General features: G+C 36.5%; 1 protein-coding gene across 12 annotated transcripts in view; it reads right to left on the reverse strand.

Annotated features, from left to right (window-relative positions):
• Window positions 1-18,050, reverse strand: part of COL19A1 (collagen type XIX alpha 1 chain) — a 213,943-nt gene that overhangs the window by 171,587 nt on the left and 24,306 nt on the right. For 6 of the 12 annotated variants that reach the window (XM_019613188.1, XM_019613190.1, XM_019613187.1 and 3 more), the window contains exons 1-4: window positions 17,734-18,044; window positions 16,871-17,000; window positions 9,863-9,937; window positions 9,396-9,495 (exon numbers count right to left, since the gene is read on the reverse strand). In XM_019613188.1, the coding sequence (XP_019468733.1) occupies window positions 9,396-9,495; window positions 9,863-9,937; window positions 16,871-16,964 (269 nt within the window). In that variant the 5' untranslated portion in view covers window positions 16,965-17,000; window positions 17,734-18,044. Of the gene's footprint in view, window positions 1-9,395; window positions 9,496-9,862; window positions 9,938-16,870; window positions 17,001-17,733; window positions 18,045-18,050 lie in introns of those variants that run through there. The other 6 variants (XM_031552581.1, XM_019613183.1, XM_031552582.1 and 3 more) reach the window with 2 other exon arrangements.

Here is an 18,050-nt window from a genome sequence, read left to right on the forward strand (position 1 = left end):
AGGAATTAACTTATGAAAAATAAGAAGTCACGCCCCTTTTTGAGTAAAAACGCCCCCTATGTTCCTTTTTGAGTAAAAACAATTGTCTGATAGCATTTTTTGTATTTAACATTTTCAGACATTAATCATATGCAATTTCATTACTGAACTACCCTACATTGTATCTTCTATTTGTTTTTGGTCCTGTTGTGGTATATTTTCTACCAATGTCTCTGTCCACATGATGATTCTTTTGAGCTACCATCTTTATCACATGTTGTTCACATAGTAATCAAACTTCCTATGTTAACCTCCTATTGTCAGTTCCCAGTAATTAAACTCCACAAACCATACTTCCATACTTAAAAAAAAAAAAACCTACCTTCCACAAAAGATTTGTTTCCATGTAGTACCTTTACCCATGAAAACATTATCTATCAATCCTGCAGATGTCAGCTGCTAAATGTCTATTTTCCACATCAATAACTTAATGCAGCAATTGCAGGTGCTACACTCCAGCAAAAGTACATCCAGCACAACAAACGCCTGAGTACAAGGTTGGCGATGGAAGTACACTTCACATTTTGACCAGCAATTCCTTGTATAATATTCACCAGGAGCATGTCATAGAATCATACAATCCTTAGAGTGAGAAGGAACCCTAAAAGGCTACCTAGTTCAACTCCCCTGCAGTGAACAGAGACACCACAGCTAGATCAGGTTGCCCAGGGCGTGATCCAGCCTTGCCTTGAAAATCTCCAGGGATGGGGCATCCACCACACCTCTGGACAACCTGTTCCTGGGCCTCACCACCCTCACTGTAAAAGATTTTTTCCTGATATCCAACCTAAGCCTAGCCTCTGTAAGCTTGAAACCATTTCTCCTTGTTCTATCACCACAGATCCTGATGAAGAGTCTGTCCTCTATCTAGCTCCCCTTTAGATACTGAAAGGCTGGTATCAGGTCATCTCAGAGACTTCTCCAGTCTGAACAGCCCCAGCTCTCTCAGCTTGTCCTTGTAGGAGAAACGTTCCATCCCTTGAATCATTTTTGCATCCCTCCTCTGGAAGAGCTCCACCAGGTCCATGTCTCTCCTGTACTGAGGATTCCACATCCGGATGCAGTACTTCAGGTGAGGTGCCACGAGAGCAGAGGAGCAGGATCACCCCCTTGTCCTGCTGGCCATGCCTCTTTTGATGGTTGGCTTTCTGGGCTGCAAGGGCACATTGCTGACGCATGTCCAGCTTCCCATCCACCAGTACCCCCAGGCCTTTTTCTGGCAGGGCTGTGCTCAATCCTTTCATCCCCCAGCTTGTATTGCTAGTGAGGGTTGCCTTGACTCAAATGCAAGAGGTTGCATTTGGACTTGTTGAACCTCAAGAAGTCCACCCAGCCCCACTGCTCAAGCCTGTCTATATGTCCATACATATATACATGGATATGTATACCAGCTATATACAATTTCCTTTTTTAATTGAGGTTCATAGATCAGTTTAAATTGATACTCATTTAACCTTCTGAAGTGCATACTTAGAGATGCAGACAGATTCTGTAACAGAAGTAGGGCAATTGGAGATGTTATCTATATGGCCACTTCTCAAGACTAACCTAAGGCTGCAAAGGACTCTGTACATGTACAACTAAACTCCAGTTGATACCCAGGTCTCCAAGCAAAAAATCCATGGCATCAATCATAGAGTTCATGAAAAATTAAAATAGTATTTGTAAATATTTGGTTATTTATCTCCATCTGTATGTTTTATGATTAGAAACTGCAAAGAGCTAAGCACACAGAAATGCTAGAGGGCAAAAGTCTTTCACAACCAACTGGAAATAAAAGAAAATTAGTGTAATGATAAAAAGCACTAGGAGGTTTACAAGAGCCCATAAAGTATTTTTAGATAGGAAAGCTAAAAATTGAGGAGCAAGGTGGGGAAAGGGGATGATACTTTTTATGACATCTTTAAACACCAAGGCACCAGTGTAGACACAGCTGTATCAGCACAAATATCTTTTTGTAAGTACAATTTTAGTCACTGAGAGAAATGCCTGGCAGCGTAGCTTATGCAAACTACATTTCTCAAAGCATTAAATCACAAAAGTCACAGAATAAGCTCTGATTTATTACAGTTTTTTTTTTCAGTCTGCTGATAAATGACTTATGAAAAAATGGCACCACTGCTTCTGCTGAAGAAATTATATGCATTTGACAAAGGCACTTGAATTCTCTTAGTACAATCAGCCAAACCAATAAATTATCTTTCAATCTCTACTTCTATCACACAACATAAAGGAGAAATAATCTACCATCAGCTGCATGCATTATAGGTAGTATATTTCATTCAGTTTTGCATGGCTGCTTATAACACTGCTGTACATGCCGATATTTATTCTTGGTGTCAAAAAACTTTAAATTATATTAATTTTGCAACTGTATTTTTGGTCTAAGACTATTCTTACTGGAATTCCTATCAATCGCAGTTCTCTTTATACTTAGTCTGCATCCTCCTTATTAGTTCATACTATTACCTTGCTCTAGACTTTGGAGACTGTTTAAAAAAAAAATCCAAAGGAAAAAAAACAAACTCAAAGCAATATCACAAAGGCTCTACAAGTAAACTTGTCTAGCAGGGAGAAAAAGATAAAAGATGAACTCTTCCAAGAGTTCCCCACAGTAAGGCTTCAGTTAAGGTTCTCTTTAGCTAGCATACCACTAAGTTATACTGCATCCAATTTTTTTAACAAAGGTCATGCAGAAGTATCCAGGTAAATTGCTTTTGTTGAATCTGAAAACTAATACCACAATAACTTTGTCTAGCAATTGCATCTATGACGGTATGCTTTAATCTTCTCTATCTGCTCCAAGGAACATTAAATGCAGTTTCAGCACTCATAGCAGATGAAAATAAAAAATACAGAAGTATATAAGAAAAATAAAATTGCTTGGATACTACAGAGTTTTGCTTCTTTTAAAACAGAAAAATAGAGTTGTTTTCTACAGAGCAGATTACACCATTAATTAGAAGCAGGCTGCTGAGAGCAGGAGTTCCATGGAGTCCCTCTGTGCCCCTCTGCAGGACTGCATTCCCACTCCTTCCCCTGTGACTGACTGATTGAGATCTCACAGCCACTGTGACAACTGATAGCCTCATGGACCAGTGCAACTGATGCTGATGTAAAAGAAGACAAAGCTGAGAGCAGAAGAGAAGCGCCATAAACTAAGTTTATTTTCTGGCAAATAGTCTTGGCCAGACAGATCTTAGGAGGAAAAAAAAATATCTAATACTAATTCAAACTGAAATACATGCTTTTCAAATTAAGGAAAGCTTTTCATGTAAGGAAATTAAACTGCTTTTGCTATTTGGTCACTCAGTGCTTCTGTGATTTCCTTATTGCTTGTCCGAAGTTTCATCCTGAACTGTGAAGTACGGAAGTTGTATGAATACACAAAAAAAAAACAAAAAAAACTTGTTGGTCTCTAGTACACACACTGTGGACAAATCCCCTTGAGATCCACATTTTTCAAAGACTCCTCCCTTCATCTCTGAGAGCTTTCTGGCCTGAACAACATTGCTGGGAGATTTAAAAAACAAACAACAACAACACAAAAAAAACACACACAAAAAAAACCAACACACAAAAAATCCAATCAGAACAGTCTGCTTCATCCAACATTGCCTTACTAACTCAACTGGTAAGATGCTCTTCTGCCTGGGGAATTTGCAAAAGGTTAAAAATTCAGATTTGCTACAGTCAGTGGTAAATTAAAATTAAAATAGTTTTGCTGATCTTTGTTCCCTCACAATCTGCTTTTAATGTAAGTATTAAACATTTTTTATATATTCTTCTCCTTTGCCTGTATCTCTCTTTACTTTTGCTTTCCTGACTCTTCCTGCATAACAAATCACATGTTAAATTATATGATTCAAACTCAGCTCAGCATTTAAAATCAATTAGTGTCTGAAATTTAGTTTTGGAGTTTTTTTATTATTATTTTTTAAAGCTATTGGCAGAGATCTTGTAAATTGCCAGGTAGAAACAAGCCCAAATATGGCGAAAAAGAAAAGACATTGTGTTATTGTTCTTTAAAAGAAGCACAGTCCTGTCTTTTTTCATCTCAAGAGGCAACAGTTTTCTTCTTAGAAATGAAGATATGAAAAGAAGGAACTGGTGTTATATGATAGGAAAAGCTCCAATATGTTTTTTTCAATTGTTCAATTCAATTCATAAAATGCAGTAAGTTTTCATGTTTCTAGAAATGGACACAAAACATATTATTTCAGTACCTTTAAACAGAATTGGAAAAATTGGAAAAAAAAATAATTATGTCACCACAGCTTTTGATCCACTATTTTGGAAGACCCGAAGAAAGCATCAGGATTGATACTAAATTTAGGCTCCCACACTTGGGAAGTAAATTCCAGAGACAAGGCCCTTTTCTTGAAAATACCCTGCAACCAAAATACCAGACATTGCAATCTTAGCATTGTTGGCTCAAACAGCTCTAATGACCCCAAATAAATATACAATATAGGAAGGGAGAGGTGGTTTTTCTTAAATAGCTATTTAATATTTAAATAGACTGAAGGCTAACAGGACCTCAAATAAGTACAGGTAAAAGCTAGTTAGCATAACTATAATTACTGCCACCAAACAGAGGTGCCATCTCATCACCATTCTCATGCTTAACTGGATTACTATAGAAGTGTTTGATGAAACCTTTTAAAAACTGCCAAGTTGCATAACTAACCAATTTGTATCATATTTAAGAAATATATATTAAAAAGTAGCGTACATATATATAGGTATAGATATTAATATTTTTCAAGAAGATGGCTGAACCTGGCTCTGCTGACCAAAATACATGCCATACACAAAGCAAATCAGAAGTCATACCCATGTAGATGTTCACTGATGGCTAAATTCTATTGTGAATTACTGGGCTTTTTTTTTTTGGAGAAGGAAATCATAGGATCACAGAACAGCTTGGGTTGGAAGGAACCTTAAAGATCATCCACAGTTCCAACCCCACTATGGGATGCAGGGCTGCCACTCACTTCTTCAGGCAGCCACTCAGAGATAAGTGCCTTTGGAAGCAAAGAGCTAGCTATAAAAAGGCTTCTACAAGTGAGCACAGAAACTGACTTGCTATATGCCAGCTGGGTTCAGGAAATGTAACTCTGTAGTACAGATACTGCAATTTTAAAAGTTTCCATCGAAACCAAACAAAACACATTCATAGATATTCTTCCATCGTTGATTTCTGTTTTTAGCCTGGAGAGGACTGACAAAAGTGGTAACAGTATTTCTGCACTTGGTAACTAGACATCACTAAAGGGTGAAAATACTTTGTCTGAAATACAGCCCAAGTTACAGTCACTGCTCTTTCAGCAGCACTAAGTGACAGCAGTGCTGATAGTGCTCAGTAGTCCAAATACAGTCAAAATCCAACATCTTTTCATTATCTTAGACCAAATGTGGAAGGATTCCTAAAAAAGTCATGAGCAATTAAATTGCTGTAAATCTGAGAACATTCTATCAGCCAGCTCTGACAATCACACCAGTAAATTAATATGATTTAATCAAACCAAAATGTAAAATAAGAAAACAGTGATGCCGTTAAGATTTCGTAAGCAAGTGAAACCCATCTTAAAAACATTCTGAAACTCAGATGAAAGGAATTTACTATTTCCCTTTTTGGCTCTGCACAGAAATTGCAGAGCAGAAAGAATGGGCCCACCAGCAAGCCAGAGAAGTGGGAACAACCAACACCTGAAGCACTTTCAGAGGACAGTGAAACTACTTCAGCATCTCGCTAATTACTCTAAGACAACCAAAGAGCAAAGCCCAGTTTAAGAGACCCCTCAGAAGTCCTGAATATTGCCAGCAAATCTGTGAGTTGCTATCTGCATAGAACCTTACATGGCTGTCAGCGAGCACAAAGCCAAGCTAACATACACTGCATAGGCAGCATGCATTAACTTCTAGCTAACAAAATGTGACTCCGTAATGTACTTATCGAAATAAAATTAAAACATTTAGTATCATTATTATTGCATAATTAGATTGTTTGCATTTCTGTATTTTAGAGTTAATTTCTTTAGGATTCAGAGGCTCTTACTTCAGTCATTACTTCAGTCAGGAATAATGTGTACTAATGTTCACATAACAATAACAATATATAACTAACAGTATTTTAATAAAAAAAAGTCACTCTTTCATACTGAAAATATTCACAGATTAGAATTAGTTACATATATGGAGCATAAAAAAGTTACCCACCTCCTACCTCAAGGCAAAACATGTGCAGAATTTCCTTTCCAGAAGAGATAAAGAAATTAAACTGAAATTCAGCATAAATAGACATAATCGTTTTCTCAAGCTGACACTTCATTGTAAGTTATTTACAACATATAAATAGGTGCAACACTACTCCAGGTCCATTGAGAAAAAATTAAAATGGCATCACACAAGAAAAATGGCACAGCATAGCTTTCTATTACCCACACTACGACTGAATGAATGAAATGCAAGAGGAGACGTGCCAAGTTACTTGATACTTGCTAGTCAGCTTAATCAGATACTCTGAGTTTCCTGCAAGATGGATAACAAACACTGCCCTGCTACTTACTGCACACCACGTCTACTAACATATTTTCTGAGACAGAACGATCCTAAAAACCTCTGAGCATCTAATAACACAACTGCCCTGGAACTACAGAAAAAAAAAGAACTAAGAGAGGATTTAAATAAAATAATATGTTTGAAGATATTGGACATGGATATCTGAGATAAAGTAAATTATAAAATTATAACAAGAGGTATTTGAGTTCTTGCCTCATTGTAAACCTACAATGTCAAAGACTGACTTTGTACTCCTAACTGCCATATGCCCTTATAAAAAAAAACAAAAAACAAAAAACAAAACAATGTCTAAGTCCAGAAGAGAATCAGAAGTACTTTGAAGAAATACTTTAAAAAAAAAAAAGCCTGAATTTTTATCTCAGTAACAAAAAGCTGTTACATATACAACATTTTAAATAAAAAAGTAAATTCTTAATTATGAAATGCATTTCCCTCTAAGAACAGGTTTGAAAAAGCAAAAGCAAGGCTATGCCATTAAGAAATAAAATTTAGTGCAAATTCTGTAATATTTTCAGCAATGTTAAAACACTTTAGTTCTTTTATTTTTTGTTCAAGGTAATATGTACAAAAGGTGCCATTCCAAGGGAGCTGGCAGAATAGCTCGTGTTATTAGCGTCAGTAATGCAATATTGTTTTTTAGTCTAACTACATTCAAACATCAACATTTATGTTCATTTCAGCTTCATCCAACTTTCAGTTATAATTTCAGCTTCATCCAGCTGAAGTATCTATTAGATACTGATTTTTAGGGGAAAGTGGAAAGACTTCCACTTCAGTTTTTCTCAAAATATATACACAGAAGAAAACAGTGGAGAGGAAGAGGAATATGAGAAGCACAATAGACAGTAGTAAGGCCAAACCACCTGCCCTCCAGGCATTCCTTTAACTTGGGCAGGGAACAAAGAATTTTGGTACTTGGGAAATAAAGGAAAACTAGCCATTTCCATTTTCCCTACTTCTGTCTCAAAGAGTCATCCTATTGTCAAAAAGATGAACAGGTAAACAACAACAAAAAATAATCTGTTAAATTCCTCTCCCACTCATAAGGAAAGTAAAAATAGAAGCATTCTTGCTTTCTAGAGTATTTCTTTCCAACTTCTGGGACTTAAGGCTTTCCTAAGCAGCAGCTATCAACCATAATATGACTTCACCATTTTTTCATTGCTTTCATTAATAATCGCTTTTGAAAGATGAACTAAAATAACACAGACATTGGTATTCAGGCTTATTAATAATAGCAAGTAAAGAACTTCACATTTTTCAGTTTTAACATCATGGATCAGACGGCTTTAAAAAATATCAAACTCTTAGAAATGACTTTCCTCCAAAAAGTAATATGAATTAAAAATAAATTTCTTTAATCCATTTTCTTAATTTTTATTTTCTTTTATTCCAGTTTTATTTTCCTGCAGTTTCAGAAAAAAAAATCAGCTTGCAGTATGCATTTTTTGATTGTACACTTAGCTCTACTCAGTTTCCTATTTCTAAAGAAGAAAAATTGTCCCAAATTCTCTGTTACTGTCTTGATTTTCCACTCTTATTATTTTTATCTCAAATAATAGTCCCAGAATAAATCTGTAAATATCTGGGAGAGGAAGATGCTAATAAGAGTAGAGCTCTGTCTGTATCAATTTTATGTAGTCATTTTTCCTTCAATAGAAAACAAAATATACTAGAAAATGCAGTTATTGTATAATTTTAAAGAATTACACAACCCACAAGTTTAATATTTACAGAATCCAATACCTTAAAAATAATGACTACAGTAAACTAGAAAAAAAAAAAGTTATATTTCTTTAACCATTCTCTCCTGAGGATTACTTTAGTGTCTGGGCCTCTCCAATTCTTCTTTTGACTTTTTCTTTCAGTTCCTGACCTCATGGTGTCCTCATCACTTGTCCCAGAATCTAACCAAAGGGGAATTCTGAGGGCTCGAGCATATTTTTTCTTACACAACCAAGGGCCAGAACTCTTGCACCAGAGAATACCCAATACTCAACACAGTTGCTTCCCACATTATCACAGGAACACGCTGTACTGAAACTGCAGTACCATGACTCAGAGCATATCGCAACCATGAAGCTCAGAAAAGATTCTCTTCACTGTCCAAGGATGTGGAACTTGAAACTACATTCCTAACTGTATCTCACCATTTCCTTGTCCCAGTGAAATCTTAAATCTTTCCAGTTCCATTGTACCTTGTCCCTCTACACCCTCCTTTTGACTTTTCATGCAGTTTCAGTCTTTCATCCTATTCTGTGTCAGAATAGCACACTACCAAGTTTCATCTCTACACTGAGTACCAGCCATTCTGTTGGTGAACAAAGGAAAGATGTCAAAGTCACTGAAAGGATACAACCATAAAAACAGCATTTAAGGAAACAGTGACTCTTTTTAACCCTGCAAGCATCAAATTTCATAAAGGGAAGACTAGTAAACACTTCATGTCATACTATGAAAGTTACCTGTTTCTTTTGTTTTTGTAGACCTTTAAGTATAAACAGTGGAGTTTTCTGTATTCGAATCACAGGTTGAGAACAAGACACTTCCAATTGACTCTCTACTAGATACTTCTAGTTTTCAGAGAAGGAAACTTCTGAATCAGACTGCTTCCCAAAACAAAAACTATAATGGATGGAAATGCCTAAAAATTGACATACTTATTTTTGTGGTATCCTTTGATATATTGCTCAGTGTTTCAGATCACAAATAGTGCCCAGTTTGAGCTCCATCTATTAAAGACTCTAGGATGAAAGCAATACCTTACTTACTTCGTTTCTCTGATGAGAGGAGCGCTTCCCAGTTTAAAGCAGACTTTTACCCCTCCACAAGACGTTTGTCGCAAAGAAAAGCTTTCTGTGAGATCAAACCCTGCAAAAATATGATACACTGATTTAGTTTATTTTTGTTTTAATCAACGGAAGAAACTATCACTGCAAAATTCATACAGTAGTTGAAACTAACTTTGCTACCTGATAAATGATTAGTTATTTCCTTTTAATATTTGCAGTGATGTTAACTAAGACCGTTAGGAAAAAGAATGGAACTAAGCATGTCTATAGAACTTCAACCAATAGTTTCCAATTTTAATCTCACTTTCCTAACAACTGTTTTTGGAGCATGATGATAACCAGTTGTATGATGTTTTTTAAGCCAGCAGCATTAGAAACTATCTTTATTTCCACTCCTGTCAATGGATTTAGGTATTTTGCTCTTGATATTAACTGAAGCCATTTACCTGAAACACCAAGACTATCTCTGTTGATTTGTTTGAGATGATGAATAGCTGTTTTCATTAAAGGACACCAAGAACCTTGAAGAGAACACAATTTAAAATCATAAAATTCTATCAAATAAAAATGAATCAGAGCAAACAACCATGACAGTGACAGTCACAGTAACAAGAAAGATTACCTGGTTTCTTTATCTTTTAAACACAGAAAATAAATTACAAAATTTAAATGACAACAGTAATATTTCAGATTTCATTCTATACTTCCATTAATACAAGCAGACATAAATTTTACCCTGTTTTAATTCAGCTGTTTAGGATTGATGCTCACATGAATGACAGAAGCAGAAGTAAAATACAAAGTTCTTACTAAGCTCTTTCTTTTATAGGCTCAATGCCCTATAAAAGTAGAAACATCTAAGTTTTTGTTTAAGTTTTTTTCTCCTGGTTATATTAGAAAAATTCTTTTTCATTGTAATATTTTCCTCAATCAAGAAACATGCAACAGTAAAGAATAAATGCACAATTACCATGGCAATAATCAATTGTTATTTCAGTGAACATTAATTTCAAAATGTGGATTAACAAGGATATGAGCATATCGTATAATGAACAATGCAAGCAACATCTAGACTTTGAAAAAAAGTGGTTGAAAATTAAGCGGCTTTGCAGGGGATTAAGTCTGAACCAAAGTATTTAGGTAAACAAACATAACGTTCTATAAATTTGGAACACAGTGAATTCTAAGGTTATCTCCAGCCAAATGCATAGAATAAACAATGTGTTATTATACTGCATTCAATTTGCTCAAAGGGTTTTGTTTTTTTTTAATATTCACTTGGATACACACTTTTAAGAAGCAAATACAAAGAAACATTCCTTTAATGCATGAGTCAAAAATAGGGCTTTTTCTTCAAACTTTATAAACAACACAACTAAATTCTAACTATGAAACAAACAGGATTTGGCCTACATGCTTATTAAGCTCAGATCTCCGTGAAGACATTTTATGCAAGATGAATCAAGTGTCACTTGATACCACATCCTTGAACGTCTACACTACAATCTACAATTACAAGAAACATCACTTATAATTTGATTTATCTCAAAGGCGCTAAGGCAATTTATTCTTTCCTTCCTTCGTGCATATATGTACGTACAGAACTAAGCATTTTATTTATATAGATATATATACACATATGAAGAAAATTTTATGAGAAATAAGAAATATACATGTTGAAAATAACTGTAACTCCCATAATAAATTCCCTTCCCCAAGCAGAGGATGCAGAAGCATTAAAAATATTTATGCCAAAATCTCAGAAACTGAAATGAAATCTTTCATCACTCTTGGATTGTAGGGAGCTTTATGTAGTGTGAAATGCATTCACTGGAATTACATACTAACATAGCAATCTGAATACACCACTTACTATACACACGCCAAGGGTACAGAAACAGGTTCACCTTAAATACTCTGCAATATACAAATCTGATATTTCAATAATTCATAAAGATTATTAAGCTAATATGTTTCATCTATAGGTACTCTAGAGCAATGAACATTGTTCCTGTAGATTTATAGAAGTACAGCTACAATAAGCATGTTGGTGTAAAGAAAGCCTGTCATGGCTGAAGGCAAAGTAGCATGCATACTCTAGCCGCCATCTTGATAGGGAATTTTTTGTTGTTGTTGTTTTGTTTTATTTTTTTAAATTAATATGAAAACTATAGGCAGGTTCAGTTTTCAGCTGAATTACTCTACAGTATTTACAAGAAAAGCAGCCAGATACAACCTGTTTTAGATTTTACTTCTAACTGCTATAAACTGTGCTCTTTTTCCTCCACCATTAACTTTCATGAGGGATGAGTGGCTAAGGACTACGGAATTTATGTTATTCCCACCAGCCACTTTCCTACAACTCCAAATAAAGAATCAAAGCTTAATTTCTATGTTATCCAGATGATAGCAATGATTCCTTACATGCCACAGACTGGACTGTGGACCTATTTTTATCAGTATCATAACAGTCCATAGACAGGCCATGTAAATGTTATTTATCTGGTTGTTTTCCATATCCCCAGAAAAACTGAAAGAGTTACTATCATTTTTCTTCCAGTTTATGCTGCTGGTATACTCCTTTTGTCTAATATTATTTTACCAGAGAGTTAAGACAAAGTCATAAAATATTAAAATCCAAAAAGCTCTCCATATCAAGACTCATAACGGTAATTGCTATAGATTGATGAAAATTCTTTCTATAGTTTGTGCAGTCAAAAAGTTAGTCTCTTCCAAGATTTTTAGTACTGCTGGCAGACTCTTAAATTCTTTGGCCTGAGACAAAGCAGTCAGTTTACACATTCAGCCTGTGGGTTACTGAATCAGAAGATTCACATGAAGGCATTTAGGAAAGAAAAAGAACAAGACAAACCCCTTATCAGGCATACAAACCACACACAGCTACCACCTCCATTATAATGACTGCAAAACTAAGATAGTAGTAAAAATAACAAGCTTATATTTATACAGTAGACTCCTCTACATGTGATAGAACTGAGCTTATATGGATAAGTCCACGATTCATATTATGAGAATGGTGAAACTGAAGTTGAAGTTAACATACCAATAACTTAACTAGATCTTCTTTCCATACAATAAATTGCAGACTTTCATCCTTAGAAGTCACTGAAGTCTACATAGAAAGTTATTATAAAATCAACATAATCATTTCAAAAACATGTATATGTGTGGGTCAGGCAGGTTTGTGATCATCTTTCTCTCCACTGAGAAGCTAACAAGGAAAACATTTTTCTAATAGCTTTTTGCAAAAAAAAAACAAAAAACAAAAAACACCAAAACCTAAGTTCAGAGTAACGGGGTTACATCTGCATTTCTCTTCTGTAACATGCTCGTCATATTCTGAGTTCTTGTTATTATGAGAGACCTTACTGAAGCTCAGGATAGCTTCCCCCTAGGTCCTATGCTGAACACTGATTTCTGTGTTTCTGTGAAAACTGGGACACTGGAGACTCTGTTACATGCTTCACACTCACTCTGACAGAAAGCATGCACTTCTGACTGGGAACTGTAGCTTCCAATAGGCACTCTTGTCTTCCCTAGGTCAGGAGTAATCTGAAATACCTAGATTCGCTTTATGATTAACCTAGCAGGTAAACACTTGTAAAGTTCATGTTTAAGTAAAGTTTTCAGCTGCTAACACCACCTACATGCACATTCTGAGGGCACTGATGTTTCTATCAGAAAGCAGAACTGATCAAATAAACGTGGCCCAGCAGCAAAAGCCCCAATTAGCTACATACCTTTAGCCTTACATAAAGAGCTATCAGAAAATGAAATGTCATTTTTTTCTTTTTCTATACTGTAAGCCACTTACTACTTATTGCATGACAATAGAAGTATTAATTAAACCAGAGGTGGGAAGAGGACAATGAGAGACTGAATATATAATTTTATTCATACAGGAAAGAAGTCCAAGTCCTGGTGACTATTTAGACACTTATGTAAACAGCATCACAACTTTGGTAGCAGGAATTAAGAAACCTGAGTTCAAGTATTAGGATGCCTACACTACACCTTGGAAAACTATTCTTCTATGAGGAACTGAAGGTAGTAGAAAAATAAGACTATATTTAGGTGGATATCTTGGCTACAGGAGTTATTTTTCCTCTCTCTTGCTTTCCATGAAAAAATGGGCTGATCTAATGTACAGGCTTTTCTCTGAGGGAATGTGTAGTTGTTTCCCTTTATGGTTTCAGTTTCTCTGTACTACTTACTCACTAGCTGAAGTGTCTTTCCACAGCATGCAGGCTTACAGGAGCCACATCCTTACTAAATACCTAAAGCTCCTTCTTCACTGCCAAAGAAAGCTTGCTATCTACCCATGAGTTAAGGAATCCAAGGGCGGCATAGTCAATTTAAACTGCAACACTGAAATAGGTTGTGAATCAAACTTTAAACATTCAGTCTAAGAGTTTAAACACTCACGGTACTAAGAATATGAATACATTTCATATGAGAGTGACTATAGAGACTTTATCTCAATTTTGAGAATTATCTAGCTGCACTAAAATATGAAAACTGAAAAGCTGAACCAATTTGCATGCCTGAAACCATTCACTGTATTTGGGTTAAATTGCCTATCTGAAATTATGATCTAGAGCCAATAGTTTTGACAACACATTCCATGTCAAAAGGCAATGGAAATTCACCATGACTGGCAGTCCTAAGACTTTATTTATGCTACATTTTTCATGGGTTAGCAAGTGACTTTAAAAAGGATTGATTATAAAGCTGAAAAAGCAACGATGATCTGGGAATGAGACAGAGCATTAATATTCTCAATATGGAACATTTAGGAATGATCAGATTAGAACTTCACGTGTCATTCCAAAAAAAGCTCAAGCCAAGAACTCCCAACAATAAAAACTTAACTGTTATGAAAATACTCCTAAAGTCAGTTAACAAACCAGACTGTGGAATCCTTTACCTTCAGTTCACCATATTCTATCATTTGAATGTATTAAGAGCTTCCTTCTGATGAATGATTAGCACACCAAAGCTTCTGAAAAGTGAGAACTGACAGAAATCCTTGCTTAGAGCCTAAGGAGAACTACTCCAAGAAGGCCCGCTCTGATGTTTTTTCCAATGCTAGTATTTATTTAACAAAGTATTAAATCAACAAGACCCACAGTAGATTCAGAATGCCTTCTTAGCAATCTCTTCCCTATGTGTATATACAAATTGATCCTTTCTCTTGCAGGAGATTTCCTTCCATAAATATACTTATTTTTTTTCCTCTCTTCAAATCAAGATTAGTTTTTCCTCATTCTGAAGACTATCTATTAGATTCAGGATGATCCAGAAAGAAATTTTAGAATGCAAACACAATAATCCAAATATCTATCTAAACGAGCTTTGCCAGAAAAAAAAAACTTTCACATTAGCCTAGTGAGAAACAAACGTTATGCACACACTGCAGGAAAAAGAAGGAATCTGGGCAGGTCCTGAAGGACAGAAGCAAATCCATTCATAACTGGTACATGGGAGAGAATGAAGGGCCAAGAGTTGGTTAACGAGTGAAATTAAGAAATAGAGGAGACTGGATATTTCTCTCTTCTTCAAATATGCACACAACCGATTTGTAGGATTCAAAAGAGTTTTGCAATGCAGAATACTGAGTTCCACCGAATGGGGCAGATTTAACAACAAAGACTGCAAAGGCACCAATACGCTTTACCAATGACTTTGCAAAGGCTGTTCTTTCTCAACTCCTGCTTTCTGGTCTATAACTTACATTTCATTTTGTATGTTTTCTACACTTTTCAGTCTCCAGCAAAGTCTTTTTCCTGTTATCACCTTACAGCTTCACTCAAAGTCTATTCCCTGCTGTTGGCAGACCCATACATGCTGGCAGCTATCTACTCGTTATTCTTCACCATCTGCACATATCACCTCATCCTGCAGAAGCGTCTCTCAGTTGTACAAACTTAGTTGTTCTCAGGAGAGGTTCACCCCCTCCTCTCCACATCAGTAGTTTTATTGGACCCATACTTGATCAATTTCTAGCCATCAGGTTAGGCTAAATTTCCACCTCCCTTCTGGCTATACAAAAACAAACTTAGAACCCAGTTCATATCTACTGTTCACAAGTGGTTCGGTTTATCTGTTACAACTTGTATGAAAGGCTTATTTTTTCCTGAGATATCTTTTCATTAGAAAAAAAAAAGTTGCAAATGTATCTATTTACATCATTAGGGAGCGTTATCCACTCATTTTATCCTACTCTTATGTAAAACTTCCCTTCTGTAATGCACTAAGTAGCAACAAAAGAGAAGACAACCTATTTTGACTCTTCTAGATGATCAAAGAGGATAATCGTGTGGCCATTCTCACTCTCTTGCAGGGGTTAAGAATAACTTATTGCTGAAGAATTTAGCTTTGCTGCCCTAAACACAGAAGGCAAAAAGTGACTAAGTTATATTCAGATTCTTCACAATGCATTACTGCAGTCCTGAAGCCTACACATTACATTTAATAGTTAATAAGTGTTAGTATTTATTATTTACTGGAGAAATAATGTGATTATGATGCTAGAAATCGACTTTTAAATTTTTGGGGCATGAGTTGCAAAGGTGTTGCAAAGATTTAAAACTACTGTGTATATACAGATCCTATTATCTTCCACCAGCATTACTATAAATACATTTCATCTTCTGCAAAAGAAACAATAACTTTTAATCTCAGTCTAAATAGTAATTAATATGTTCTCCTTCCCAGTAACTGAAGGAAAATTCTAGAAAGTTAAGGTATATGTTATGTTGAGCACTTCTAGAAAACTCACAATTCCACACACAATGTGCTTTTGAAACAGAAAAGCTCCCAAGTGTGGTGAAGTAGGAGTTTAGCAGAACAAGATAATGTTCAGAGAGAGACAGAGAGGAAAGTGGAGAAGCATGAGAGTATTTGCAGAAGATGGGCAACAGCTTTTACAGTAAACAATTTAATTATATTCTTCTTCCCTACCATTCCCTTTCTTAGGTACAAGATCCTGTCTCACTGTATGTCTGTGAAGCATATGACACGGTCTGAGGATTAACTTTAGGTTAGGTTAACATGAGCATTAGGTTGTTTAGATCAGTGTAACCACTTATCTACAATAAAGCCATGTGATTTTGTTCACATAACTTTTGCAAGCCCTGATTTAGAATCTTGCTTTCTACAGTAAGTTGAGAAATACAAATAAACAAACAAACAAAAAACCTCTTAGGAAGTACAACTGCTTCCAAATGTGAATCTTTCAAGCATCTGAAACAGAAAGACTGCTTTTGAACTGCTTCAAATTTAGACACTGTCACAAAGAATAGTTTTTTAAAAAAATCTTTTCTAGTTTTGTTTGTTTGTATTTATTTTCCATGTATTGTTCTTATTTATCTACAGGCTGAGTATCAGAATTTATGCCTTTGGGCAGTGATGTGAAAGAAAAACAGGAGTACCTGTCTGGTCACTGACAGCCACAGCAGTAGAAGCAGGGAGGAGCAGGATAACTGCCATGCAAAGCCAAATTGCGCTGGATCCAATGCACTTCATCTCCCCCCGGACACATGTGAACAATCAGCTACAAATCTGAAACAAAAGATCAGAAGATAATCATATTCAGAACAATCTCTGCTTCAAGAATTTCTTAACTGTAAGGAAAAGGGTAAACCGCTAGTCATATACAAAGTGTATGATTTATCTATTTTGAGGAGCTATAAAAATAGACTGAAGTAAATTTAGAAATATTCTATCAGTTCTCGCTGTGAAGGCAATCATTATTTATTTCATTAGCAATGACCAGTTTTACTTCTCCCCGGAGATCTCAGTTTAAAACACCCTAATGTCACCATGCTGCCAAGAGCCGCTGAGTACCCAACCATCACACTGAACAAGGACAACGTGTTACACCTGCACGTGCAAACAAACAGAAATACGACCCTTCTTGGCGCAGAGCACCCAGGTGCCTGGCACTACCTGTGCTGAGTTCACAGGTTAAACACCACAGAAGTACAATCCAGCTTTAACAACTCGTCCTTCAGGCCCTACGCGCATCAGCTTTTCTCCCAAGCCAACTAACTTCTAGAAACATATGAATCCAATGAAATACAGAAAGTGACAAGTACTCTTCTAACCACAGCTTGTGTTAAGAAAAGCAAATCCTATGCCTATACTTAAGAATCATCTTTGCGAGAACCCTCAGCAGAGCCACTCTCAGTAACATGCGCTGACACGGACCACACCACCATTAACTTTCCCAGCCTCCCCAAGAGCAGCACGGTGAGCACACATTCAAGCACCATTATCAGTTAAATTCCCGCACCTGCTTTACGAGCACGGAGCTGCGGTGCCAGCCCTCGTTCTCCGGAGGGCTCCTGCAGGTTCGCTACCTCACGTTCTCACCCTCCGCAGCTCCGCGTTTGGCCGCCCGCTCCCTCTTCACACGGGCGAGCGCACCTGAGGCTGCAGGACGAGCTTCCAGCAGCTGAAACTGCAACGCGACGGCGATTCAGTTTTTCTTGGACGAAGTTTGGTTCGGCTGAAGGAGTATCTGAACGGGCGGGCACCGGGGGCCAGGCCAGGGTTGACCGACGCCGCGGCGAGGTGGGCCCGGCGCAACACCGGGCAGCCTCCACCCGC

Source organism: Meleagris gallopavo, chromosome 2, assembly GCF_000146605.3.
Source record: "Meleagris gallopavo isolate NT-WF06-2002-E0010 breed Aviagen turkey brand Nicholas breeding stock chromosome 2, Turkey_5.1, whole genome shotgun sequence".
NCBI lineage: Eukaryota > Metazoa > Chordata > Aves > Galliformes > Phasianidae > Meleagris > Meleagris gallopavo.